This window comes from Talpa occidentalis, unplaced genomic scaffold (genome assembly GCF_014898055.3).
Source record: "Talpa occidentalis isolate TD23 unplaced genomic scaffold, MPIMG_talOcc4v2.1 talOcc4.11, whole genome shotgun sequence".
Lineage (NCBI taxonomy): Eukaryota > Metazoa > Chordata > Mammalia > Eulipotyphla > Talpidae > Talpa > Talpa occidentalis.
In genome coordinates this window covers 17,527,546-17,541,633 of record NW_023601104.1, presented here as the reverse complement: position 1 = coordinate 17,541,633, position 14,088 = coordinate 17,527,546, and the positions used below count along the sequence as shown (strand labels likewise).

The 14,088-nt window shown below is 35.9% G+C and overlaps 1 protein-coding gene across 4 annotated transcripts in view; it reads left to right on the top strand.

The window, feature by feature from the left end:
• Positions 1 to 14,088, top strand: part of FAM227B (family with sequence similarity 227 member B) — a 160,665-nt gene that overhangs the window by 130,735 nt on the left and 15,842 nt on the right. For all 4 annotated transcript variants that reach the window (XM_054701356.1, XM_054701361.1, XM_054701350.1 and 1 more), the window contains one exon: positions 8,792 to 8,953. In XM_054701356.1, coding sequence (XP_054557331.1) covers positions 8,792 to 8,953 — 162 coding nt within the window. The remainder of the gene's footprint in view (positions 1 to 8,791; positions 8,954 to 14,088) is intronic.

The window sequence follows — 14,088 nt, the reverse complement described above, 5'->3', positions numbered from 1 at the left end:
ATTAGGGAGATTGGCCTGTAGTTTTCCTTTTTTGTGTTGTCCTTGTTCGGTTTTGGTATTAGTGTAATGTTGGCTTCATAGAACGTGTTTGTATTGTCCCTTCCTTCTCAATTTTTTGGAAGAGTTTGTGAAGGATAGGCACTAATTCGTCTCTGAATGTTTGGTAGAATTCATTTGTAAATCCATCAGGTCCTGGGCTTTTGTTTTTGGGGAGGTTTTTGATTACCATTTCAATTTTGCTGCTTGTAATTGGTCTGTTTAGGTGTTCTATTTCTTCTTTATCTAGCTTTGGGTGATTGTAGAGTTGTAGGAATTTGTCCATCTCCTCTAGATTGTTAAACTTGTTTCCATATAACTGTTCATAGTAGTTACTGATTATTCTTTTGATTTCTGCTGTGTCCGTTGTGATTTCTCCTCTTTCATTGATGATATGTTTATTTGTGCTTTCTCCCTTTTTTCCTTTGTGAGCCTGGCTAGGGGTTTGTCTATTTTATTGATTTTTTCAAAGAACCAGCTCTTGGTTTCATTGATCTTTTGGATTGTTTTTTTAGTTTCAATTTCATTTATTTCTGCTTTGGTTTTTATTATTTCTTTTCTTCTACTGGTTTTGGGGGTTTTTTGTTGTTCTTTTTCTAGATCTTTGAGCTTCGAGATTAGGTTGTTTCTTTGAGTTCTTTCTTGTTTCTTGATGTGAGCTTCTATTGCTATATATTTTCCTCTTATTACTGCTTTTGCTGCATCCCATACATTTAGGATATTGGTGTCCTCCTTGTCGTTCAATTCAAAGAATTTTTTAATTTCTTCTTTGATCTCCTCATTAGTCCAGTGGTCTTCCAGTAGTGTGGTTTTTAATCTCCATGAGGTAGGAAAGTTCTTTGCCTTCTTTTTATGGTTTATTTCTAGTTTGATGCCTTCATGGTCAGAAAAGATGGTTGATATGATTTCAATCTTGGTGTATCTGTTGATGTTTGTCTTGTGCCCCAGTATGTGATCGATCCTGGAGAATGATCCGTGTGTGCTTGAGAAAAATGTGTACTCCGTTTTTTTGGGGTTTAGTGTTCTATAGATGTCTGTTAAGCCCAATTGCTCTAGGTCCTTATTTAGAGCTTTGGTTTCTTTACTTATTTTTTGTCTTGTTGATCTATCCATTGTTGATAGTGGTGTGTTGAAGTCTCCCACTACATATGTGTTTTCTCTGATGTCTGTTTTCAGAGAGGACAACAGTTGTCTGATATATTTTGGTGCTCCTTCGTTTGGTGAGTATATGTTAATGAGTGTTATTTCTTCTTGAAGTATTGTCCCCTTGATCATAATGTAGTGACCATTGGGGTCTCTTTTTATCTTTCTGAGTTTGAAATCTGTTTTATCTGATATAAGTATAGCTGTTCCTGCTTTCTTTTTTGGTCCATTTGCTTGTAGGATTGTTTTCCATCCTTTAACTTTGAGCCTATTTTTATCTTTTGTAGCTAAATGTGTTTCCTGGAGATAGCAAAAGGTTGGATTTTGTTTCTTAATCCAGGCTGCAACTCTGTGTCTTTTTATTGAAGAGTTTAGTCCATTTACATTTAGAGTTAATATTGATATGTTAACATCTGTATTTGCCATTGTGTTTGTCTTTCCTTTGATTTTATTTATTTATTCTTTTAATAACCTTTTTTTTTTTTTTGGCCTTCTTTCATTGTTATTCATCCCTCTGAGGTTCTGGCTTTAGGACTCCTTGTAGTATTTTTTGGAGTGGGGGTTTAGTTGTAATGAAATTCCAGAGTTTCTGTTTGTCTGAGAAGGTCCATATTCTTTCTTCAAAGAGGAAGGAGAGCTTTGCGGGATAGAGTATTCTTGGTTGGCATCTGTTTTCTTGGAGTCTGTTGACTATGTCCCTCCACTCTCTCCTTGCCCGTAGTGTTTCTTCGGAGAAGTCTGATGTCAGCCTGATTGGCTTTCCTTTGAATGTTATCTGTTTCTTCCCTCTTGCCAGCTTCATTATTTTTTCCTTGTCCTGGATTCTTGGGAGCTTTACTATTATGTGTCTTGCTGTATTTTTCCTTTCGTCGTGGAAGTTTGGTGTTCTTCTTGCTTCTTGTATATCAATTTTCAGCTCCTTCTTCACATTTGGGAAGTTCTCTTCAATTATCTCTTTGAAAATTTTCTCTGTTCCTACTTCTCTCTCCTCTCCTTCTGGTATTCCTATAACTCTTATATTTCCTTTCCTCATGGAGTCAGATAGTTCCCGTAGTCTTTCTTCGTTCTTTTTCCTTCGTACTTCTCTTTCCTTTTCTGTTTTGGTTCTTTTTATTTCTGTGTCTTCAAGAGAACTTATTCGTTCTTCCATTTCATCTATTCTGCTTTCATTGTTTTTCCCAGAATTCTTTAGTTCTTCCATTAATTCTTTGATCTCCTGCATTTCTTTTACTTCCCCCTTTAGGGACTCAATTTCATTCTTCTGATCGTTGATTATTTTTCCCTTATCATTGTTTTCCTTTATGACTTCTGTCAGTTTTTTAATCACGGCAATTTTAAATTCTCTTTCTGGAAGGCTCAGAAGTTCTTCCAAGTTACTGTCGTTGCAATCTGGGGGCTGGTTTTCTTTTTGTGGTGTGTTTTTTCCCTGGGGAGTAGCTAGGTTGCGTGTGGTTCTTCTCCTCCCTACTGTCTGTTTTCTAATTTGCCGTATGCGTTGGGACACTGTGTAGTTGGGACTGGCCGGCATCTTGGGTGAGCTTCTCTGCTCCCCTCTGGTTCCTCCAGGAGTCATCTGTCAGTTTCAAGCAGTTTTTACTGGAGAAAGGTCCCTGTTCTAAAATGCCGATGTGGGGACACACTCCCCTGTGCGCCTGGTCTGCCCCGGCGGTGGGTTCCTGCTCCCCCTCTGGGCTTGGACTGCAGGCCAGAGGGGGTCTGGCGTGGGCGAACTTCCCCCGCTCACCTCTGGCTCCTGAGGAAGCCTTCTGTAGGTAGTCTTTACTGAAGAAATGTCCCTGTTCTAAAATGGTGATGTGGGACACACTCCCTGCGCGTCTGGTCTCAGGCACACTCTTCTGTGCGCCTGGTCTGCCCCAGCTGTGGGTGCTCGCTCCCCCTGTGGGCTCAGACTACTGGTCGGAAGGGGCCCGGCAGTGGGCTAACTCCCCAGCTGGCCACTAGCTCCTTCAGGAGCCTCTGCTGGTTTCAAGTTGCTAGGTGGTGCCAGAGATCTCTCCTAGAGCCCTTGGGGAGCTGATTATCCACCCCGTGGGACAGGGAACAGAGCGGGGATGGTAGGGTACACCTCAACAGCTTTGGGGTGCTGTGTCTGCCTTGTGCCCCACCGTCGTGGGGAACGCACGCCCCTAATTTCATGCCCCGAGTCTCAGTTCCAAAGCCCTCAGTTCCAGGACGCGGGCTGTAGCCCAGTTGAGTGGCGAGGGAATGGCGCCTTTTGAATCCCGCCCCCGTGCCTGGGCGCCCGGTTCCTGCTCACACGGTGAGGGCCTCTGTGTGTCTCCCCGCAAGCCTAGGTCGCAGGCACGGGGACCTGGGCAGTTGCGATCCGATCCGGATCCGCGTTTGCTTTTCAACCGCACTGCTTTTTCAACCGCTCTGCTTTTCCACGCGATCCCGTTTCCGCTCTGCGCTGCCTTTCCGTGCAATCCCGATCCCGATCCCGATCCCAATCCGCGTCTGCTTTTCCAGCGCGCCGCTTTGCGCAAGCTTACCGGGTGGCCCGGGGCTGTGTGCTGGTCCTGGCCTCCTCCCTGGGGGCAGGTCTCTCTTCAATCAACATATTAAGTCTTGAATGATTAATTTCAGCATGTTCCTGAAGGTATCTGCCAAGTAGCAATCCTATAGACTTGTCATTTTACTTAAATGAAGATATAATGAAGTTACAGACTAGAAATTCTGAATTTCATCTCTTAACTTGTTAATTAGGTTTTAAATCTGTGTAATCTTAATTGATAAAATTTTGTCTGAATTATATATTCAAGTCTAACCATTATTGTAAATTTTAAATTATGCCTGTATAAATACTGACATCAGTACTCACATATTTCCTAGTTTTTAATAATCCTGGTATATAAATCTCTTCCAACCTTAATAATTCTACAAAGGATGGTTTGTAAGTACTTAGAATAGGAACTTATGATCTCTAGGAGTCAATTTGGGATGGGTGACAACATTACACCATTGTGGTGGAGGGTGTTAACATTGCTAGTTTTAGTAACCATGGAAATGTAATAAAAGTTGTATAACTGATCTTCAGCAAGCCCTAAAAAAATGGTCTTTTATATTTTTTAACAAGCTGAAGAAATATAGATGGCTGGATTTATAAACAAATGTTTTGCAGATGCTACTTTTAAAAGAGAAATTGCAGATATGCATTTGATGTTACACCATTCTCCTATATCTTTGCTCTTCTTATTAGATATATAGAAATCAGAACCTTGGAAGAATTATGATTATAGTAGATAGTCAAAAGTTCACAACAGACTAGAGTAACTGGGTTGATATTAGAAGACAAACTGTTATTTTGGAAAAAGTATAACTTTTATACTATACGGGATAATGAAGCCTTGACTTAGAGGTATCTGAAAAGATTTGGGAGTCATTATTAATAGCAAGTTTTCTATGTGTCAATAGAATGCTATTGACTTAAAAATCTATATTCTTGGTCTATTTAAATAAACAACTGGAATGTACTCTATGATAATTAGACAATTATCGTGTAGTATGCTAATTTTAGAACTCTGCATTGTAAAAGAGTATAGGCAATCAGAATTGTTCTGACACAAGTAAAATCACAATGACTAAGGGCTCTAAAACTGTATTGCTTGAACAATTAGCAGAATATTTAAAGGTATTTCCCCTAGAAGATTCTGGAGACCTTAACTGTTTTTAAATATGTAGAAACCTGTTGGAGGAAAGTAGTGTTAGACTTTCCATTTGGTTTAAAAAGTTTTTTTAGCAATACAAAATAAAAAGTTTTTACTTTTCCAGTAGGTGAACGATATAGAGAGATAGATTTCAGGTCGACATGAAATTTTTTTTCTCAACATCACGATTGTCCAACTGTTGAAACGGTGCCATATGAGCAATGGCAGAACATTCATGCCTCAAAAATTTAAGCTTAGCTTTCTAGTCCTTGTCAGCAATTACCCACCAATAAATTAGCAGAAAAATAGACACCAAAACTATCTCTTGGATTTTCTTGTTCATCACTTATGACTAGTCTAAAGTTTTTGTTGAGGATTTTTGTATCCACGCTCATCAGTGATACTGATCTATAGTTTTCCTGTTTTGTGATGTCCTTGTCTGGTTTTGGAATCGCTGCAATTTTTGGCTTTATAAAAAGTGTCTGAAAGTCTTCCCTCCTCTTATAGTTTTATGGAAGAATTTCAGAAGGATAGGTATTAATTTTTCTTTGAAAGTTTGGTTAAGTTCAATAGTAAAATCAGACTCGGGTTTTTCTACTAGGAGGCTTTTGATTCTTTTGATTGCTGTTTCAATTTCCTTACTTGTGAGGGTTTTGTTCTCGGTTTCTATTTCTTCCTGATTCATTCTTGGAATGCTGTATGTTTCTAAGAATTGATCCATTTCTTGTAGGGTGTCCAAATGGTTGTTATATAACAGTTCATAGCACTCTCTTATGATACTTCGTATTTCTGTCATATCTGTTGTCAACTCTCTTTCATTTGTGATTTTATTTGTGTTTTCTTTCTCTTCTTTATGAATCTGGCTGAAGGTTTGTCTCTTTTGTTAATCTTTTTAAAGAACCAATGCTTGGTTTTGTTAATCTTTTGAATTGCCTTTTGATCTCTATTTAACTTCTCCCCTAATTTTTATTATTTCTTCTGTCTACTGATTTTTGGTTTTGTTTTTTCTCCTTTTTCTTGTTCCTACAAATGAGAGCTTAGATTTTTAATTTGATTTTTCTTCTTTCCTGATGTATTCCTGCATTGCTACAAAACTTCCCTTTTGGTACTGCGTTAGCTGCATACTGTAGGTTCTGATAAGTTTTGTCTTCATTTTCATCATCTGTGAAAATTATTTCACCCTTGATTTCCTCATTGACCCAATAGTTTTTCAGTATATATTTTTCACTCTCCAGAAATTTGTAGTTTTCCCTCTTTCTCCCTTTGCATTATTTCTAGTTTTATACCATTGTGGTCTGAAAAAAATATTGATATAATTTCAGTCTTCATACATTTATTGAGATTTATTTTGTGAGCCGACATATGGTCTACCCTTGAAAATTTCGGTGAGCTCTTGGAAGCAATGTGTATTGTGGTGTTTGGGGGTGGAATTTTCTGTAAATACTAAGTCCAGCTTGTCTGATTGTCAGTTAAGATCATTGTTTCCTTGAGGATTTTTCTTTCTGGATGATTTTTCCATTGCTATAAGTATAATGTTAAAGTCCCCTGTTATTATTGTATTGATATCAATTTCTCCCTTTAAACCTGGTAATATTTGCTTATATTTTTTGATATTGTTATGTTGGGTACATAATTGATTATTGTTATTTATGATCCCTTTATCATTATACATTATATAATAGCCATCTTTGTTTCTTGCTATCTCTTTTTGGCTGAAATTCTAACTTAGATATCTAAGTACAGTGCCTCCTGCCTTTTTTAATTTTCCTTTTACTTAGAGTACAAGTTTCTGTCTCTTCATCATAAGTCTTCCTTAAGCTGCTGTGGAGTCTCTGCTGAAAGTGTGACAAAAGCCTGAATGGAATACCTTTATAAGTTATTTGCTTTTCCCCCCAGTCACTCTCAATATTTTATCTTTGTCTTGAACTCTTAATAGCTTCACCACTTAAGTGTCTGTTTGCACTTAGATAACCAGGTGTTCTGCTAGTTTCATGGACTTTTATATTCAGTTCCAGTTTTGGGGAGTTTTCCACTATTATTTCTTTGAGTAAGCTCTCTGTTCCCTTCTCTCTCTTCCCCTTCTGGAATATTCATTATCCTTACATTGCTTAGAGTTGGATAGTCCTTGCAGTATTTCTTCATTTCTTTTCTTCTTCTTTTTTTTTTTTTTTTTTTTTTTTTTTTTGTGGGACCCTCGCCAGCTGCCGGGGAACAAACCGGTGCTGCAGAGGCTGCTCAACCTCTGCGCCACCAGGGGAGGCCCAGTGTTTCTTCATTTCTAAAAATGTCTTAGTTCTCTCTCTTCTTACACCTAAATCTCATCTATCAAATGATTCTACCCGAATCATGATTCTACCCGAATGATTTGTACATTACTGTGTTAGAGTTCGCTGATTCATTCCTGTATTTTTGGTCTACTGTTTTCCAGAGCTTTTTCTAGTCCTCTTGACCCCATTTATTGAGTTCTTCACATCCTGACTGTTATTTTCTTATCTAAAGCTTCGATTTGTATCTTCTGTTAATTTTATTTCTGAGCTTATAAATTTGTTTTTCTGAGTCTCATTGTATGTCTTTGATTAGCTTTTCTGAGTTTCTTGTGTCACTTTGACTTCCCTTTCTGAATTTTCTTCTACTCTTTCAGTTTCTTTATTATAGCAGCTTTGAACGCTCTTATATTACATATAGCACGATATGAATTGTTAAGATAAAGGAAATTTTCTTGATTAAACTTTTTAATTTTCTTACATCATTGTTCATTTTTGTATAATATTTGATTTCTTCCTTCAGGTGTAGTTCCCATAAATGCCCAACTATCACATCACCTGTGAACTATCACCATATTCCTTGTATTCTTCCCCTCTGTTTTGAGTCTCCTCCCTCTCTCTCCCCTGCTGTATGCCTCAGTTCTATAGTTTGCTTGTTAGTCTTTTTTTTTAACCCTTTGTTAGCTTTCCCTATATTCCTCCTTTAAGTGAAGCCATCTGAAATTTTTCCTTTATCCTAAGATGAAGGAAATTATTGAAATTATTGACATTAAGTTTTCACAATCAAAGAATCGATTCTTATTATAGTAGCTCAATGATTTGAAATGATCTTGGAGCACCCAAGAATAAGTACAATAAAAAAGTGAGCATAAACAAAAGAAAACTCTATATCCATAAAATCAAATAAAAATTAAATCTTATTTCTCCACAGAAGGTGAAATCAATAATAAATCTTCAATATAAGCATTACAAAACTTGAGGAAAGACTTAATATATGTGTAGTTGCTATACTGATCTTGTATTCTCCAAGAAGTCAATAGTAGAATCTTGGAGCAATTACATTTGTGGTTGTTGTTTCCTTGATGCAAAAGTTGTGCTTGACAGTTTTTCTATCAGCGCTTTATTATGTCGTATATGTCGTATAATAGCCTTCTGTCCTCCTTGGTTCTCACAAGAAGTCAGCTACTGATCTTACATGTTGTTTTCGCTTGCTGTTTTATATTTTTCTTTTTGTCCTAGTCTGTAAACACTTGAGTATGATTTGTTTAGGTGTGAATTTATCCTATTTAGAATGAAACTTCTTCAATTTGTTTTCCATAAAATTAGGAAAGTTTTAGTCATTATTTCTTTATATATTTTCCCCTTCCCTTTTTGCTGGGGCTCTGCTCATTTTTGTCATTCTCTTTTCTTTCTATTCTTTAGACAGAATAATCTCTGTTTTCCTACCTTCAAGGTTGTCAAAAAGATAGGATAGAAGAAATTAGAAGCATCTTTCTTACCGCACATACTCGACTCCTACTTTAGTAAATTCCTTTAAGAAGATAAAGAATTTCCTTTTATTTATTTTAACATACCAGATAGTGATTTTATTTATAGATATAATTCAATTATATTTTATTTACAATTCTTTAAAAACACACAAAAGTAATACCTGACTTGTTTTTTTTTTTCCCCTTACAGTCCCATTATTGTGGCATTGGCCCAGAATTTAACCATGCGCTGTTCAGTTTTGGAGGTCTGAGTCCACTGATTTTGTATTACCTGACAATACATGAGGTTCCTGGTGTTTCTAAAATCCCTAGACAAACTAAGATTAAATTCACCGGAATATATAAAGAACCATATCCTTTCTTAAGCTCTACCTGAAACTGATCTGTTTCAAAAATATTCAAAACTTTTTTCTAATGTCTCAGTTTAGAAAAAAAAAGAGTAATGCATTTTTTTATATTAATTTTTTACATCATTGTTCATTTTTATTTTATTTTTTTTATGTTTTTTTTTTAATAGAGGCATGTTTTTATTTATTTATTTATTTGTTTGTTTGTTTGTTTTGTTTATACATGCACTGGGTACAGTCAGAAGCGCGGGAGGGTGAGAGAATTCACCAGAGCCAGAGCGGGGAGCAGAGCAGGCAGAAGGACCGAAGTACACTGCTGAGGGGAGCAGCGGGCGGCAGGAGAGGTCTGCGCGCCACGTGGGACCCTCCTCTGGTGGCCGGGGAGCAGCCGGGGATCGAACCGGCGCCGCTGAGGCCGCGGGCAGATTCGCAACCCAGCGCTCAACCGCTGCGCCACAGGGGAGGCCCGAGTAATGCATTTTTAACCAATACTTTTAATTAGCAGTTAATTATATTTAAAACTTTTGTGGTATGTTTGGCTAAACTATTTTCTCTTTCAGATCTAAGGCTGTAATTTTACATGTAAGAAATGTAAAACAGACATACAACTCAGGAAATTTTGGTTTTAATTCATGATTTTTTATTGTGGTGACATTGGTTTACCTAACACTACATATGATTTAGGGGTATAGGTTCATACCTATTGAGATATATATTACCACGTCACATCTACCACCAAAGCACTCATAATCCTCTACTATAGTCATATCACCCTTTTGCTTTTTAGTAAAAGACAATCTTTGCAACTTTATTGTTCAGTGTTCAGTTTCAAACATTTATCAGAACCTTGGGTCATGGAGGTTGTAGGCTTCTCCAGAAGAGAGTTTCAAACATATTTTAACCAGAGCCAGTAGGCTTCTCCAGAAGAGAGTTTCAAACGAATTTGAACTATATAATCCTTTGTTCTAAAATTGGAGCTCTTTGATGATACCAGGTGTCCAGGACATAGAGTCTCTCCACTTACATTTCTGTTTTCCTTGCATAGCCTGTCCTGGTCTTGGATGAATACCAAAAAGATACATAGTGCAGTAGTCTCCAAAGGCATCTTTATTCTTTTGTTGGTTTTTGAATATCACTACATATTGCTGTTTTCTTTGAATGGTTAAGCAGATTTATAGATTACATCATCTAATTTTAATTAAATTAGCACATAGTAGTGAACCAATAGCTATAAAAGTCTCCTGAAATGAAACTTTGCTTTGATGATAAAATTTACAATGCAGGAATAATTTTTTTTAAAAAGAGAATGACATTTCCCTTACCCCTCAAGGGAGCACCTTTTCAGCTATACTAAAATATGAAATTATTAAAGTTGATCTTACCAGTTCTGCTAAGATGTAGGACAAAAAAAAATTAAACAAATTTTTAAAAACTATTTGAAATATGGCTACATACATCATTATTATAAACTAAATCTAGCTCTAAGTGTATATAATACTCTTCAATATTAGCAAGTGACAGTATGATGCCAGGTTAGTTTGGAAGGTATTTATAAATCAACTCTCTAGACAGCAATAAAATTTCTACAATTTGTGGACAAAAATGTTTAGTAAATAAAATTTATTTTTAAAATATTTTATCTCAGTTTTGTTTTCTATTTGTTGACTATGCATCTTCTATTTTAACAGTCATAATATATTAATACAGGTTGATGTGTACATAATTTATAAATTTATTTTTCAACAAAATTTAGCATATTGTTAAAATTAGGAAAACTAGAGGACAAGGATAGAGATACAAAATTGGGAGTCATTGGTAAAAGTTAATCTTGAAGTCAACATTATGAAAAGATTTTTAAAACTTTATTGAATAGTGTGTACCAAGCATTGTTCTACATCCTTTTCACATATCAACTGACTTAATTCTCATGTGAATTTCTGAAACAGATTTCATTGTCTCTGCTTTACAGATGAGGAAAGTGAGGCACAGGAAACTTAGATAATTTGCCTTAGAACAGTAGAGTAAGTAGTAGAAGTTACCTTCAGTCTGATTTCAGAACCAATGCTCTCAACATTCTGGTACTTAACTGTTTATCAAAGAGGGATGTGTAACTCCAGAAGAAAAAAGTATATCCTACACTTTAAAGATATCATAATTATAGTTCAGGGGAAGAGTGGTACGAGACAGAAATGTCAACAAAGGACAAGAAAGAAGAATGCCTAATGTTCTTCACACTTGACGATGAATAGTTAATTGAAATTTCTGCAGTTGGACCTGCATTAAACCACTTTAGCAATTTTTCCTCCAAACATTTAAGGTTACATGACCATGCACATTCTATTTCAAAATGTTTTTATTTATTTAATAAAAGATTCTCAGAAGATCCTTTCTTAAACAAGTAGAAAAACAGCTCAAAAATTCAAATGTCATATTTAATCACTATGCAATTTTTAAATCACTCTTGTGAAACAAATTTACTTAAAAATAAATTTGACATAGTGAGCAATATCTCTTCTTTGTTCAATGTCATTTACCAAAATCACAAGAGAAAGGATCTTTTTTTTCAGTAGTTTAGGATTCCTCTGTAAACCGGAGAAGACTGAAGATGTATGTGGAGTAGGAGTATATGTAATTGTCCTTTACCATGGTGCTCATGATTCTGACAAGATTTTTAACTACATTTATAAAGAACACAATAAACTTCTTTACTAGTTGATGTACATTTTTTAGTAGAAAATGTACTTTACATTAATTGGTAAAAATTTTTGAGTATTTTTTTTTTATAATTTTTGTATGCATACAAGAACTGGGGTGTAGGCTAGAGGTGTGAAGGGTGAGAGAATTCACGAGAGACAGAGCAGGGAGCAGAACAGGCAGATCCACTGCAATGCACTGCTGAGAGGAGCAGCAGGTGAGACAGGAGAGGTCTACTGTGCTATGTGTGTCAGCTCCCTGGCCAGGGATCGAACTCATGCTGCAATGGCTGGCAATAGCTTGCTAGCACCGAGACTTTAACCTTTGTGCCACCAGGGAGGCCCTGAATGTACTTTTTAATAAATAATCTTTGAATTTATTTTTTAAAAACTTGATCACTTAGTATTAGAGTTATGAGTAAAATAGAGGGAAAAACTCTGACTTCAAGAGCTCAGAGCAGAATGTGTGTCTTTAAATAAGTGCAAAATGTATTTGGAGCTCCAAACTTTCCCTTCACACATTTGTATTTTTGTAAAGCACCTCATGTTGAGAGTAAATTAACAAAGAAATACCCAAAAGTGTAATAAATATTTTACATGTGTAACAGAAATTGTGAAGAAAAAGAAGATATCTCAGGAACAAAATGTTGGTATACTTTGTATGGGTCCTGTTAAAAGGAAAATCTATATGCTGTATCTGATTTCTAGAAAGAAACAAAATTCACATTTTGTTGAAATTTAGAAAAAAGTTGAACTCAATACAGCGTCATAATGAATGCATCGTGTTACTATAAATACATGTTCTCACCATCACACACACATACAGACTTTTAACATTTAAAAACTGTCCAAGGGTAGATTATTTAAACCCCACAATTGAAAATAACGTGGGCTATATCAACATTTATTCCAGCATAAAAATAAAAACACATAAAGAAGTCATCTGTTGTGAATTATCTGTGAATTAGGAGAAGCAGTCTTCAACAGTGAGAAAAAAAGAAGAAAAGGAAGAAACCTTGAAAATTATGGAAAGTCACTAGCTCTATACAATCTAGACATCTTCACACAGTAAGAATCCAGCAGGAAACTCTTTTAGAGTCATGTGCAACTTCTTTTCAGTTTTATTTATAAAATGACTTCCAATAATCTTTGTCATAGATTTCTTTCTCACTAATATGTGAGTAACAGCTTGTTAAGTTGTTATTAAAATAAAATAACAACTTGTTAAGTTGTTATTAAAATTGCTATCAATTGTGTTTTTCATGTCATACCAGTGAGACATCTCACTTAACATGTTCTAAGGATCTAGCACTTTTAAAAGATAAATTAGCTGAAAGACAAATATTTAAAAAAAATAACTTATAACCCAGAACCCTTCCATGTAGTTATTTTTCTACTAAAGTCAAGATAAAATACTTTTTCCCTTCAATCCTAAAATACTCAGGTGAAGTGAATAGTAGAGTCTACACTGTTAGAAAGTCTGTTCCATTATTTATGAAATTGATTGTACCCCCCAAATTTAACCCTTTCTGTCCATCAGCTTCAAAAATAGGGATATGGATGTCTCAATATTATTTGTTAAAGAGACCTTTCAGATAATAGCAACCAGATGTTCATAGCCTAGAATGGGAGGTCTCTTAAAAATACATTTTTGTTGAAAATATCCAGCTCTAAAATCCCCATGGCAGCACAGACTTTCTCCACCAAAGACTCCCTCCAAAACACAGTGGGGGACTCCATTTGTCTCAAAGTGAAAAAGCAAGGACATGATATGCTAAGGCTGAAGAAAGGAAGAGAAAGAACAGAGGAAATGAGGAAAAAGAGATGAAGATTAAAACCCTTGGTTGCAGAGAAGGAGCCTTTTTAGGAGGATGGGGGGTGGTGGAGGAAATGCACTGTATTTTGAGCCTTTTCTCCATCTGCATCAAGCAGTTGGACTGAACTAGATGGATTTCAAGCCCCTTTTAATTCTGAGATTTATGATTCTGTTTGGAGGAATTTGACTTTCCATACCATTAGTGGCTAAGAGTTAGTAAATAACTCCGTTTTTCTTTGAAATGACATTTTCATTTTGTCCACTCATTGCAGAACCGGGTTTTTCTGAGTTAACACTAAGAAAGAGAATGCATAAATACCATTCTTCCCATTTTCAGCTGTTGGCTCCCCTAAAAGACCACCAGGCTAACTAGTTGCCATAGTAAACCTAAGTTTAATAGACATAGAAAAACACCACCAGTTTAGCAGAGTTTTAGTAGTAATTTAAAATGAGTAAATTCAAGGATATTTATAGAGTTGAATAATTTTGAGGTAGTCATGCAGGGAAGGGAACTGCTTGGGATTGAGCAGAGTGTATTATATAATTTTGGACTAGTAGGTCCACTGAATCCAGGATCTTGAAGTAAGCTTTAATGAGCAAGTTATTTTAGCTGGCTCAAATCTTATCTTTC